Source organism: Carassius auratus, chromosome 3, assembly GCF_003368295.1.
Source record: "Carassius auratus strain Wakin chromosome 3, ASM336829v1, whole genome shotgun sequence".
NCBI classification, from domain to species: domain Eukaryota; kingdom Metazoa; phylum Chordata; class Actinopteri; order Cypriniformes; family Cyprinidae; genus Carassius; species Carassius auratus.
Window position 1 is genome coordinate 29,318,596 of NC_039245.1, and position 15,090 is coordinate 29,333,685.

Here is a 15,090-nt window from a genome sequence, read left to right on the forward strand (position 1 = left end):
GTCCGTGGTTTATGTCACCCGGCTTTCTCGTGTTCCCTAGTGTTTTTCATGTTTCTTGTTTTTGGACTGCTTTTGTTAATATTGACCTACGATTTTTGGATTCTCCGTATTAAACACTGCAATTGGATCTCTCCAATTGTGTGTACATCCGTGACAACATCAGCAAACCGGTTCAGAGAAAAGAAAAGGAAAAACACTGGCATAAAGTTTGCTTGACGCTGGACATTCGATATTCACAAATTTTAGGACCGTAAAGTTATATGCAATGTTAGTATACAATTTTTTTCTAACTGCAATAGCATTTGAGGAGAATGACTTACAGTCATAAAAACAGCTGTAAAATGTACATCTAGTTGTCAACTATAATGCATAGCTTTTAAATTTTTTCTATATGTATTAAAATAAATTGTAAATCATTTGTTAAATCTAAAAACTAAGCCTGTGCATCACTTCCAGGCACATTCCTATGAAACTTTTTTGTATGTTGACGTTAATAACATGTTTTAATGTTGGAAATAATTTCACCACCACCAACACATCTACAGTAATATGCTCTAAGACTTGTTATGTTCCCTTATGAAAATTAGCCATGGTTTTAACAAGGGTAACACCAAATATCATCGTTATGGTAACCATGGTAACTGCAAATTAGTCCAAATAATAATTTACAAAGAAGTATTAAGATAATAATTTATTTTGGTTATAAAACAGACCTAAGCCATCAATAGCCTTTACAACAACTTAAAATGCATTTTATAAAAACAATGAGGTAATAATGATTGGTTAAAAACACTGTTAAAATACATAATGTAGGCTAATACAAAAATAAACAATTTATCTACATAACATGTTATTATAAATGCCTGCAAAGGAAGCCAAAGGGTTATTGCTGCTGCTACACTTACAGGACGATCAAATCCTTTTTTAGGCTTTTGGCCAAAAATTTTGTTTAAATATTCACTTAATCTTCCACCTTTTTGCTATAGATGACACAGCCCCTATAATTTCTTCAACAAAAAAACCTGTGGACATCACAACCTTTACAAAAATAAACCATGGTTTTATCATAGTAAAGCTGCTTGATTTTTTTTTTTCATGATAAGACTACAACATAAATTAGAAAACTGTATTAATAAAGTCAAAACCATAGGTAACTGTCGAGAGCAACAACTGCAATTTTTAAACAATATAATTTATTTATATATTTATATTTATTTAAGGAAGTGGGGCACAACAGTTCAGTCCTGCTAAGGGCACCCATTTGGCCGGCAGTGGCCCTGCAGAAGATTATCACATTGAAGTTTCTTCCTCTTTGGCAGAAGTAACTGTTAAATAAACACATTCACAAAAAAAAAAAATAATAATAAATATCAATCTTCTCAGTATTTACTTAATGGGTATGCATGTTTTCAGTAGGTCAATTAAATATGACTTTTAGTAAATCAGTCAGATGTTTCACCTCTCATCCTGCCGCATTTGAAAATCAGCACGACTGTCACTAGCAGATATGGACTAACTGCCAGAACAGAACTGAGTGTGTGGAGGCCAGAGATCTGAGATTCTGAAGGAGACACTGAAAAACAGACACACAAGCACTTTATAATGTACTATATCTGAACGAGAGCGTAAGAAATAAATCAGCTCACAGTTTCTACTGACTCTCACATCTGACTGAGATCCAGCTCTTGGGTGACTCTCCTCTCTCTGAGTGTTTGCAGTAGTAGAAACCCTCATGTGACTTTGAGACAGTAGAGATGATCTTCTCTGTAGTTTCATTCTGGATGAGTGATCCATCTTTATAGAAATCAGCTCTGAGGTTTGGTGGAGTTGAATGTTGATATAAACAGCGTAGAGTCAGAGTATCTCCTTCAGTCACAGGATGAACAGGACTCTCTAGAATCAAACCAACTACAGAAACAGAAGAAATGTGTGCTGATTGCAAATAGTAAGAATACTTCAGCAGTGCTGTGACTACAATGAAACAAGTTAATTATTTTTTTCCTGACAGAGCTACATTTTTATACATTGCCCATTGGTGTCCAGGTGGTATTTAGTGTGTTTTAATATGGTTGTTTCGCTATTCTGGATGGTTGCTAAGACATGACAAGGTAGTTGCTTACCGGTCCAAGTCAAATACAGACCAATTCGTTATCTTGGTCCCTAAATATGGGGGATCCTCCTATAATCTAGAACAATCCCCTAACACTCAGTAAAAGCGTGAATTACTTAATTTAATTGAAATGTATTTAACACTTCCCTTGATATGTAAACTGCCAGTGAAATTAATAAATACAGATGCACAGACTCACAGTGTACAGTGATATTAACAGGGTGATATTTCTCTCCAGATTCAGACTGACACCAGTACACTCCAGTGTCTGATGTGTTGGTGGAGCTGATTGTACATGTGGATCCTGTTTGTGATCCCCACACTGATGATGAACAATCTTCCCACTGTCCACTCTCTGTGTATCTTCTCACTCTCCATCTATCAGAGTTACTCTGGTCCTCACAGCTCAGAGAGAGAGAAACAGATGTGAAGTGCTGAGTTCTGTTGGGACTGATGATCAGAGAGACTCCAGGAGAAACACCTGAGAAATATATCAAAATACATTTTAGCATAAAATTTCCCTTTTTAAAGAGGTTGAACATTTTGAGTCTTATTCAATTGTTTTCCATCAAGTACACTTAAATTAAATTAAATTAATGCATTTAGCAGACGCTTCTATCCAAAGTGACTTACAGTGCATTCAGACTAAGATTTTTTACCAAACAATGTACACTTATAATATAAATAACATTTGTGTGTTATAATAAATAGTCAAGCTTTTGTACTTGAGGGAAGAAACACATTTTGAAATGGAGATGAATTTTTAAGTTTCAAAAATTACACACTGTTTTCACAGTACATCGAGCTCTGAAAACACCCAGCAAAAATGTATAATGCCTGACACTGTATGACAACATGCATCAATCAGTGTATCATACAACACCCTCTTATTTAAGACATACTGCTGTTGCACAAATAGCGTATATAATTCCTCCCTAACAAAGCTGGAATGAGAAGATAAACAAAAAAGCCAAAATATGCAGGCTGCTGTGAACATGAAAACATAGTGCTGCTATTCAATAATATATTTGAAATCATCCCACAAGGCAAAATAGAGATGAAATGATAAAGTCCCCCCAAAAAAGCAGATCTGTTGCCAAGACATATCTACTGAATCAGAGAGCCATGAGGCCACGTGTTCAGTAGTGTAGCGGACAGGCACGCAGGAAATGTTGGGCTGCGTCATATCATATCGATAGCCAGAGATATTTTCAAAGGCATCAAATATTGAAAGTGAAGTGATATACAGCCAAGCATGGTGACCCATACTCAAAATTCGTGCTCTGCATTTAACCCATCCAAAGTGCACACACACAGCAGTGAACACACTCCCGGAGCAGTGGACAGCCATTAATGCTGTGGCACCCAGGGAGCAGTTGGGGGTTTGATGCCTTGTTCAAGGGTACCTCAGTAGTGGTATTGCCAGAATAAGACTCAAACCACAGACTAGAAACCCAGGAGGGAGGTGGACCGGTGGAGGATCAGGGGGAGGGACGGAGGGCCAGGTCCAAAGGAGGAAAAAGACAGAAAAAAACAAAAGAAAACAAAAACATAAGTCCATGAAGGACATCACGTGATGCCCACCAGGGCGGAGCAGAAGACCACCACTTCCTCATGGTCGAGGCCGGAGTCCCCCAGGATGGAGCAGAAGACCACCACCTCTTTGTGATCAAGGCCGGAGTCCCCCAGGGCAGAGCAGAAGACCACCACATCCTTGTGGTCAAGGCGGAAGCCCCCCAGGGCGGAGCAGAAGACCACCACAACCGTGTGGTCAGGGCGGAAGCCCACGAGGGCGGAGCAGAAGACCACCACAACCGTGTGGTCAGGGCGGAAGCCCCCCAGGGCGGAGCAGAAGACCACCACAGCCGTGTGGTCGGGACGGATGCCCCCCAGGGTGGAACAGAAGACCACCACATCCTTGTGGTCGAGGCTGGAATCCCCCAGGGCGGAGCAGAAGACCACCACAACCGTGTGGTCAGGGCGGAAGCCCCCCAGGGCGGAGCAGAAGACCACCACAGCCGTGTGGTCGGGACGGATGCCCCCCAGGGTGGAACAGAAGACCACCACATCCTTGTGGTCGAGGCTGGAATCCCCCAGGGCGGAGCAGAAGACCACCACATCCGTGCGGCCAGACCAACGGGAGGACGAAACTCTGGTAATCCCATAGTGTTTATACTGGATTCCAGAGGATCGGTGCTGACTTGACTCTGCTCATGAAGATTATTGGTGACTTGCATTTGTTTATGAAGATCCCCGGTGACTTGACTCTGTCCTTGAAGATCACCAGTGACTTGACTCTGTCTTTGAAGATCACCATTGACTTGACTCTGTCCTTGAAGATCACCAGTGACTTGACTCTGTCCTTGAAGATCACCAGTGACTTGACTTGACTCTGAAAGGTCAACGGTGACTAGCCTTGTCTCTGGAAAGTCCATGGTGACTAGTCCTGACTCTGGAAGGTCAAAGGTGACTAACCCTGACTCCGGAAGGTCAACTTTGACTAACCCTGACTCTGGAGGGCCCACGACCACCTGACTAGACTCTGGAGGTTCAACCGGAACCTGACTCGACTCTGGAAGGTCAACCGGAATCTGACTTGATTCTGGGGAATCAACTGGAATGTGACTTGACTCTGGAAGGTCAACAGGAACTAGCCCTGACTCTGGAGGGTCAACGGTGACTAACCCTGACTCTGGAAGGTCGACGGCGACTAACCCTGACTCTGGAGGGTCGTCGGTGACTAACCCTGACTCTGGAGGGTCCATGAGCACCTGACTCGACTCTGGAGGGTCAACTGGACCTGACTCAACTCTGGAAAGTCAATGGGCACCTGATTCGACTCTGGAAGGTCAACCGGAATCTGACTTGATTCTGGGGAATCAACTGGAATGTGACTTGACTCTGGAAGGTCAACAGGAACTAGCCCTGACTCTGGAAGGTCAACGGTGACTAACCCTGACTCTGGAGGGTCCATGAACACCTGACTCGACTCTAGAGGGTCAACCGGAACCTGACTTGATTCTGGGGAATCAACTGGAACGTGACTCGACTCTGGATGGTCAACAGGAGCCTGACTCGACTCTTGGCGGCCATGTTGCCTCGTGGCGCTGAGCTGGCGGCCATCTTGTAAAGCGGCACTGGACTGGCGGCCATCTTGCACAGCGACGCTGGCTCAGCCAATTTGCGCCTCCTCTCCCCTCGGCGGCTCCCATCCGAACCCCGGGTCAACGGAAGGCCACAGTGGAGATCGCTGCCGGACCTCCTCTCGGCTACTCACTCCTGAGCGACCTCCCCTGGTTCCACGGAACACAACCAGGCGAGTTCCTTCAAAGCCATTCCTCTCCCGTTTGATGGCTGGGGAGGAAATAGGAGCAGACATACCGCTGGATCTCTATGGATGGAGTCCTTCTGTTTCGTTTACCATTGAAACACAGGAAAGCGAGATCCAAAAGCAGGCATGCTTTATTAAGGGGTATCCAAAATCGTTGTCAAACATGCCATGGGTCAAAACCAGAATTCAGTCCAAACAAACAAAATAACAAAACAAGGAAGGGAACAGGAAAGGGAAGGAAACGGAACGGGAACTCGGATGACGAGAAGGCAGGGACGAATCTCGGGGAACGAGAAGACTGGATATACGAACGGTAAGGACTCCATACAAACAACAGGGAAAGACAGGTATTTATAAGGAGACTAATTAATGGTTAATAAATCCAATTAACTGGAGTGCAATTACTGTGAAGACAGGACCAGACTAGAGGAATTATAATGCCTATGGTGAAGTACCTAAGGGGAAGTGAGCTCACTAGTGGACACCCAGGGAAACAGAGACTGACAGCGTGACATTATTAAAGGAGTCATATGATTCGATTTAAATTTCTCCTTTATCTTTGAAGCGTTTCAAGCTTTTGGTGCATGAAGAAGATCTGTAAAGTTACAAAGACTAAAGTCTCAAATCCAAAGAGCTAGTCTTTATCAAAATTTAAGACTGCCATGTCCACCTAAAAACGACTCATTCAAACATGCCCCCATGTCTGCATCTCTATGTGGAAATATTTGCGTAATGCCGCCCAAATGTTAATGCAAAGAAAAAAATATATATATATATAAATCAATTTTATGATGAAAGCAGTTTGCAGTATAAGCACACGTGATGCGCCATTCACACAAGCGCCCACTCTTGCTTTCACCTCCTGTTTGCAGCTGTATACAAATAATCATCTGTGTGTGGTATGGTGGCAATCCTGGTCAGCTAGGACGACTAGGCTATATTTGGGAAAAGACATCAGCGCAGTCCAGCGCAGAATAAAAAGATAAAAAAGCCTAAGATGAAGCCTGTGCATAACTTTTAGGTAGATACGTTCTTAATTTTTGTTAATAACAAAATTAACGATGTGCATTATTACAAATGTCTGCAAAAAGCACCAATAGCCTGGTAATTGCTGTTGTTTCACTTACATGATGATCAAATCCTTAATATTGACCAAACATTTAACTCAAATAATCCACTTTTTCTATTTTTAGCCACCTTTTTGTGATAGGAATGCTATAACCACTTTAATTTCTTCAACAAAAACATGTGGACATCACAACCCTTAGCAAAATTAACCATGGTTTTATCACAGTGAAGCGGTGTAATTTTATTTCGTGGGAGCTACACTTGTAATTTATAAATGATAATATTTAATAAAAATGTATTTACTTTTATATTTTATTAAAGTAGATGCATTTAGGAATCTTAAAGATTACAACAGAACAGCAATGCATTTTATGGATGAACCATTTAATATCTGTCCTGTGCTCCTCCCATCACAATACACTCTCCTTTAGATAATCAGAAGACCAATTCATAGATACTAAACATGGTAAGATTACATATAGGTACGATTACATAAATGAGTGGTTTTATCATAAGCATGCATGAAACAGTCAAATTCAACAGACAATACGCAATAATATGATGAACTTACCCTTTTAGCAAGACACTACATTGACTTTATTTAACTGTGATGTCTGATTTGCATGCTACTATGCTGTAAAATTCACTACATTGCTATCTGATTTTTACTGTGCATACTGCTGCGGTTTATATTAATTGTGACCAAAATAATATTTGCGTTATAACATGCGTGCTGCTGAAATTAATATTTGCGGATAACTGAATACCTATGCAAGCTGTTGGTACTGCACGAATGAAAATAATTGTTTTAAGCCCCATTAAATATTCTAATCAGTAGCTAGGCAAATGCCTATTTCCATTTAACACAGTGGGCCCTATCTTGCACCCAGCGCAATTGACTTTGTACACCGACGCATGTGTCATTCCTATTTTGCACCCGCGCAAAGCGCGCTTTTCCCTCCACAGAAGCACGTCGCTAAACTAGTGAATGAACTTGCGCTCCCTGGGCGGTTCAGCGCAAAAAAGGAGGCGTGTTCCGGCGCAAACAATCCCTGGTGCTATTTTGCTGTTCCATTAAACAATTGCGCCACTGACCAGAAAAAACCTAGTCTAAAGTCAGTGGCGCGTTGCGCGTTGTTCATTATGCTATTTTAAGGGCGCATGCTTGACCATAATGTACAGCGTGCACAACGCGCATACACTTTGCTCATGTAATCTACACAGATGCAACAGTTATTTTTGCATATCATAAATTGTTACACTAAAAAAAATATTAACACATGAGATGACGGAAATCATTGTGGTGTATTTTGGGTGGGTTTCTCCCATCCCCATATAACACAACTTCTCTGTCTTTCACTGCTCTTACAAGAACATCAGTCTCCTCGGCTGTGAACCGCTCCTGGCGTGCGCCTGGTAAATACGCCACAATAATAGCAATCCATAATGGAACTTGCGCACCTGCTTTTAAAGGGAATGTTGGATGACGCTCTGATTGGTTTATTTCACGTTACACCCAAACCACACCTATGAATAATGAAGCTACTTCAAACCAACCCATTTTAGATTTGCACCGGGCGCAAGAGCCATTTATCCCGCCGGGAAAATAGCAACAGCGCCGAGACCCGCCCACAAAGTTACTTGCGCTTCGCGCTTTGACACTTGCGTTTCAGATCGTTAAAATAGGGCCCAGTGTCTATGCAGGACACAAGCAGCACAACTCAATAAAATCAATAGAACCCATTAAATTAGGTGAAGCTGTTTACACTGAAAGCGGTGTGATACAACCAGCAAAGACAAATTCATGATTGTAAACCAATGTTAAAAAACAACAACAACCCTGTTCTATTTCTGACATAGGCCTACTTTAAGAACTCACACACATTCTGATATGAAAGACAAATTAATTTGTAGTATCGATTTGACATTTCCACATGTACAGCCTGTTACGGCATAGCATCCCAAATACAGATACCGTGGAACTTGTTCACTAACAGCAATGCTTTTCCACTGTACCCTTTTGCAGTATGAATTTACTGTGCATGCGGTTACAATTTTCAAGTACATAATATTAATTTGCTAAGCATAACTATCCATATCATTATCCTGCACAAAAAGTACATAGAACTGCTATAAGCCCCCTTTTTGAATAAGCAAAACACAATCAAAAGCTTATATTTAGCTTTAAAGGGTTTACATGCCGTCCATGCTTAATCACTTAAATTTCAGCAGCTGCAATCTACCCACTGCTGCCTCTACTAAATTTATTTGCAAACCTTATTATTTGATTTTGCTATGCATGTTGCTTTTACTAGTTAGCTAACAACTCAGTTTGAATTTCTATGAATATCTATACTGCTACACTGAACAGATTAGAATTGCAATAAGCTCAGTTGAATAAACAGAATAAGTACATTCTAGTGCTGTCAAAAAATTAATCGCAATTAATCACATCCAAAACAGAAGTTTTTGTTTGAATAATATAAATTGCATATATAAATACTAACACGTGCATGCATATATTTAAGAAAAAAAGATGTAATGTTTATATATTACTAATATTTATATATAATATAAAATATAAGAATATAATTATATAAATGCATATACATGTAAATATTTTCAATATATATGCTGTATGTGTATGTATTTTTAACACATGATAGGTAAAAATTGATAGCCTGAATGCACTGTAAGTCGCTTTGGATAAAAGCATCTGCTAAATGCATACATTTAATTTTACATTTTTATTTATATATACATAAATATAAACAGTACACACACACACACACGTATTATACGATATATATATAATATGCATTTTCACATATATATTTTCTTTTAACCCTTTCGCACGTGAGTTTAAAATATTCTAGCTGAGCCCCCAGCGTGAGTTTCTTTAAGCAACCATTATTTTAGAATGTACCACCTTACTGTTTCCATGGTGAGGCGCCATGCTTGTCATATGACGCAACACAGCCACAATAGATCTGTATGACACATGGATCGCTTTCATTTCGTTTTTTCGAGAATGGTTGGAGTTTGAGAATGGCATTATCGCTGACGCTGTCTTGTGTTTAGTGGTTGTCAAAACGTGCAGTGAGACAGCGTGAGCAGGGCACCGCGCACCCAGCCAATCATGGTAGCCACTAGCCAAAGCATGACACCTCGCGCTTTATTTAACCAAATTGTAGTAACGCGACACTTTACATTCTCAGTAAAGGTAACGGCGTTGCAATGATGGGAAAAGTCATTAATTAGATTACTCCGTTACTGAAAAGTAAACTCCGTTAGTAACGCCGTTATACTTAAACAGCGTTACTCCCAACACTGGGCATACGTACAGGTTTAAAGACTCGTTCTCGCCCCCTACAGTGCAATTCGGTTAGGTATATACATCCGCGCTAAAATATCAAGGTGAAAGTCATCATAGCTCGCCTAGTATAGACCCAGCTCTCAACCCAACTTTGAGAATAGATTAACAGCACGCCCGATTAGAGTCTCCCGTTAACGCAGCACGTTAATGCAGATAACAGCCCAGCACTAATATATATATATATATATATATATATATATATATATATATATATATATATATATATATATATATATATATATATATATATATATATATATATATAGTCACGGGAGGAGCACACGACAAACACAGTGGGTGTGGCGTCAGGCTTTTATTAACAGATAATAAAACAAAGGAGGGAATAAACGTGGCCAAAAGGGGAGAGTGTCCAAAATAAACAGGGGCTCTGGTGTCCTTGTCGTGCTGTGAGGTTCGTGTGGATCAGGCAGTGTTTGTCGAGGAAGGGTCCAGGTAAGGGGTGGAGTCCGGAGGCTGCACGTGCTCCCCTCTTTGGCCTGGGGCGCGAGGGGCGGCGGCTTCTTCTAGCGGCCGCATCCTGCTCATTGCCCGCGGCACTTGCAGGGGATGGACGGCGACCGGAAGTTGAAGTCGGCCGGGTGCCGCCATCTTGTAGCAGAACTTCACTTGCGTTAGCATTCCCATTGACTCCCATTCATTTTGGCGTCACTTTGACAGCGAATAACTTTACGTCTGAGGCGTTTAAAGACTCCGTTTGTACATTATTTATTTCTAAAGATACACAACAATGTATAAAGGGCTCCATTACCTTCTATGTTACATTATGGCCCCGTAGAAACAGTTTTTGTAAAAATAGGCTAACGATTGCGTCATAACGACTCGACTCTCTGTCGCATACTGTACAGACAGGAGGAGAAGCTCGCAGGCAATTAACTTAATATGGCGTACTGGCATTACATTTTAAAATACTATATAAAATAATTAATCAGAATACTCACTCCTGATCACTCACGCCAAAGAACTTCCCGCTCAAGCTCGCTGTCTCTAGAAGCTACTAGAAGATTTACATCTGTCAGACAGGTTGCTGATGTCATCAAGCTTAGTTTGAGTCTGCGCGTTAGAAACGGAAGTGCTAAAAAAAGCTAAAGATGTGCTTCACTTGTCTCAATTGAGTTCCAATAGAGTCGCTGTGTCCAATGGGGTCGCTGTCTATGGTGTAAACGGGTGCGGTTCTCGTCCGGATCATGGGTCTGGCGGCTGACGTCTCTGGTGGTGAGGGAATCCTTCAACGCACCCTTCCTGGACCCACGAGGACACCAGTGCACATTCACAGGGAAGAGACCGGTCTCTCGAGGAAAGGCGTGTTGGGCTTCTAAACAGCGGCGGTGATGAGGCTCCATTCACATCAGGTGTGTCCCATCACATGCCGCCTGCCCTGGCTCATCCAGCGCCCCTCCTCTCTCACACACCCACTCCTGTCGGGAGCCTCGTGAAGGGTGGCGATTTAGGACGGGGTGCCGATGATAATCAGGGAGGAGGCAGCTGACTCGTCACAATATACATGTATATATATAAATCAAATTCACTCACCTTCATTGTTTCCAGAGTGGATGTTTGAAATCAGCACTAAAAACACAAAGAGAAAAACTCATTACAGTGTAATATGTCAATTATTATTATTAACTTTCTTAATACAACTCAAAATAATGGGATGATTTTTGCCACACTCCTTGTTAGCAAAGCGCATTCCATGTACTGACGTATGTCAAAGGGACTTTGCTTAGGTTGCTTTGATATGTATGAGATGATTCTTGCTCAAACAAACACAACAGATTTAACATATCTGCACAATGTGACAGTATTAATGTATAATGATACAACTGTATTGGATGCTTCTGTTTTGCACACTGTAATTTAGTTTTTATCTGTTATATGGCATAACATGTAACATTTTGAGTATGATTTATTTATGATAGTTTGTGTTTTGAATAGTTCACTAACCTAAGAGCACATATACCCTGATACATCACATCTGTTTAATGTTTACATTTACATCTGCAAGATGTACAAACCCGATTCCAAAAAAGTTGTGACACTAAAAAATTGTAAGTAAAAAAGGAATGGAATAATTTACAAATCTCATAAACGTATATTTTATTCACAATAGAATATAGATAAAAAATGTTAAAATTAAGACATTTTGAAATGTCATGCCAAATATGGGATCATTTTGGATTTGATGAGAGCTACACATTCCAAAAAAAAAAAAAAAGCTGGGACAGGTAGCAATAAGAGGCCGGAAAAGTTAAATGTACTGTACATATAAGGAACAGCTGGAGGATCAATTTGCAATTTGTTAGGTCAATTGGCAACATGATTGGGTATAAAAAGAACCTCTCAGAGGGGCAGTGTCTCTAAGGCCCGATCCCAATTCTATTTTATACCCCTTCCCCTTCCCCTACCCCTTCCGTCTACCCCTTCCCCTTGTCCCTTGAAACAGAGTGTCAAGGGGTGGGGGAGAAAATATTCCCCTAAGGATTGGGACACCACTACTATGCTGTCACACGTCATCATTCGTCGTCTAGCTCTTACAATGCACGGATATACTGGTGTGCATTAGAGCCTTTAATTATCGTTCTGTATTAATGAGCTGCTTACTGACACACACACACACAAACGCATATAGGAAATTGGTGCAGCTCACACATCCAGGAGATAATAAACTTGTCAACGCTGCCCCATGACTTTTATTAAATACAGTTTAAAAACTGAATCGCTACATTAAATTTCCAGTGACGAGAGGATACAATCGCCGTTTTTAAGTAAACTCAAAAAGATAAACGCACAGACGTGCATACACGCAACTTTCATTTCTCTCTCTCTCTCTCTCTCTCTCTCTCTCTCTCGAATAGGCAATATTTGATAAAATGGTTTAGCGATTTCTAATTATTGGGGGGAATTAATCTACGGCAGTTATCTCCCTGATCAGACATATGGTGTGGCACTATCATTCAGTCTGTAATGATATGACATTAGCAAATATTAGTGATTTTTTCAAACATTTCTTTGAGTAACATGACCGTTAATATGAACTCACAATTGAATGTAACCTAAAACAAATGTTTACTTTTCTTTAAAATCTTTATTTATGGCAAAAAAGCTTACATTTATGTGTCTTTTTGTTTGCTGTAGCAGCCATGTTGCAGAGATAATTCATACCCCTTCGTCTGAAGTGTGGTCCCGAAAATTTTTAGTTTGAAGGGCTATCTGGCCCTTCCCCTTACCCCTACCCCTCCAGCCAAAAGAGAATCAAGACACCCCTACCCCTTCAAGTGAATGCACAAAATGGAGGGGTAGGGGGAAGGGGAAGGGCTAAGGGGTAGAATTGGGATTGGGCCTAAGAAGTCAAGATGGGCAGAGGATCAACATTTCCACCAATGCTGCGGCAAAAAATATTAGAGAAATATCAGAAAGGAGTTTCTCAGAGAAAAATTGCAGAGTTTGAAGTTATCATCATCTACAGTGCATAATATCATCCAAAGATTCAGAGAATCTGGAACAATCTCTGTGCGTAAGGGTCAAGACCGGAAAACCATACTGGATGCCTGTGAACTTCGGACCCTTAGACGGCACTGCATCACATGCAGGAATGCTACTGTAATGGAAATCATAACATGGGCTCAGGAATACTTCCAGAAAACATTGTTGTTGAACACAATCCACCATGCCATTCGCCATTGCCAGCTAAAATTCCATAGATCAAAAAAGAAACCATATCTAAACATGATCCAGAAGCGCAGGTGTTTTCTCTGGGCCAAGGCTCATTTAAAATGGACTGTGGCAAAGTGGAAAACTGTTCTGTGGTCAGACGAATCAAAATTTGAAGTTCTTTTTGGAAAACTGGGACGCCATGTCATCCGGGCTAAAGAGGACAAGGACAACCCAAGTTGTTATCAGCGCTCAGTTCAGAAGCCTGCATCTCTGATGGTATGGGGTTGCATGAGTGCGTGTGACATGGGCAGCTTACACATCTGGAAAGGCACCATCATTGCTGAAAGGTTTATCCAAGTTCTGGAACAACATATGCTCCCATCCAGACGTCGTCTCTTTCAGGGAAGACCTTGCATTTTTCAACATGACAATGCCAGACCACATACTGCATCAATTACAACATCATGGCTGCATAGAAGAAGGATCCGGGAACTGAAATGGCAAGCCTGCAGTCCAGGGCCCGGTTATCCAAAACATTCTTATCGCTAAGTATTTTTTTAACCTATACCGTAACCTCTCTCTTAACGTTATGGCACAATTCCCGATACGTTTGTATGCTAAGTATATCTTCTGTAAGTCACACTTTCGTAAGCATTTAAATCGGCAATCACTTTTGATAATTAAAATCTGGCAACCAATTTGGCTCTAAATGGATAAGATCTATAAATGGGTAAGCATGGTGGTGACTACTATGGCAAACTATGACAGCGATCCAACGTGTCCTTGTATTGATTCAAAGACGGCACCGGCCATGGAGTCCATGTACATTTTTTTATTCTGCAAAACTTAAGCCCTTTTGAAATTTTGCCTGACATGGCTATATTAACAAAAAAATTGAACTCATTATGGAGCTGCTGGACCTTCTCAGACCTGCACTTGCCAGGCTAATGCTGTGGAAATTTGCTTTAAGCCCTGAAGTCCAGCTTCTCGCAGCGCTAAGGTTTTTTGCTACAGGGAGATTCATCGAGGTCGTGGGAGAGGGCTGCGGACTAAGCAAGACCTCGGTGTGGATGAGCGTCCACACTGTCACCAACGCCCTTCTGCACCATGTCGGCAATTACATCCGGCTGCCAGCAACACGTCAGGAGGTCCAGGAGGTGCAGCAGGTCTGTCATGCCATTGCTGGCATCCCCAGACTCTTGGGCCTGGTGGATGGCACACTCATCACTATCGCCAACCCATCAGTGATTGATCAGGCTTACATATCGCGGCCATAAACATGCAGGTTTTAGTGGACCATAGGGTTGTGATCTCCGACCTTGTGGCAAGGTCCAGCAAATCTTCAAGTTCCTCTGATGAGAAGCTTGGTGCCCTTTTTTTATGTTGTTTCCCCATCATATTTTGTATCTCTCTCCCTCTGTTCATTGTAGATAGGTTGCTTTTTATTGAAAACATTAACCAATGGCAATCAATACCGCATTAAACAGAAGTAACTGCAGCTGCTTGCCAATCACTTCTGATTGTAAAGTACCT

General features: G+C 41.3%; 1 protein-coding gene across 1 annotated transcript in view; it reads right to left on the minus strand.

The window, feature by feature from the left end:
• Nucleotides 1-1,442: 1,442 nt before the first annotated feature.
• LOC113054544 (Fc receptor-like protein 4) overlaps nt 1,443-15,090 on the minus strand; it is a 20,352-nt gene continuing 6,704 nt past the window's right edge. Inside the window, exons 7-9 of the mRNA XM_026220163.1 lie at nt 2,310-2,591; nt 1,666-1,908; nt 1,443-1,573 (exon numbers count right to left, since the gene is read on the minus strand). Of these exons, the coding sequence (XP_026075948.1) occupies nt 1,443-1,573; nt 1,666-1,908; nt 2,310-2,591 (656 nt within the window). The remainder of the gene's footprint in view (nt 1,574-1,665; nt 1,909-2,309; nt 2,592-15,090) is intronic.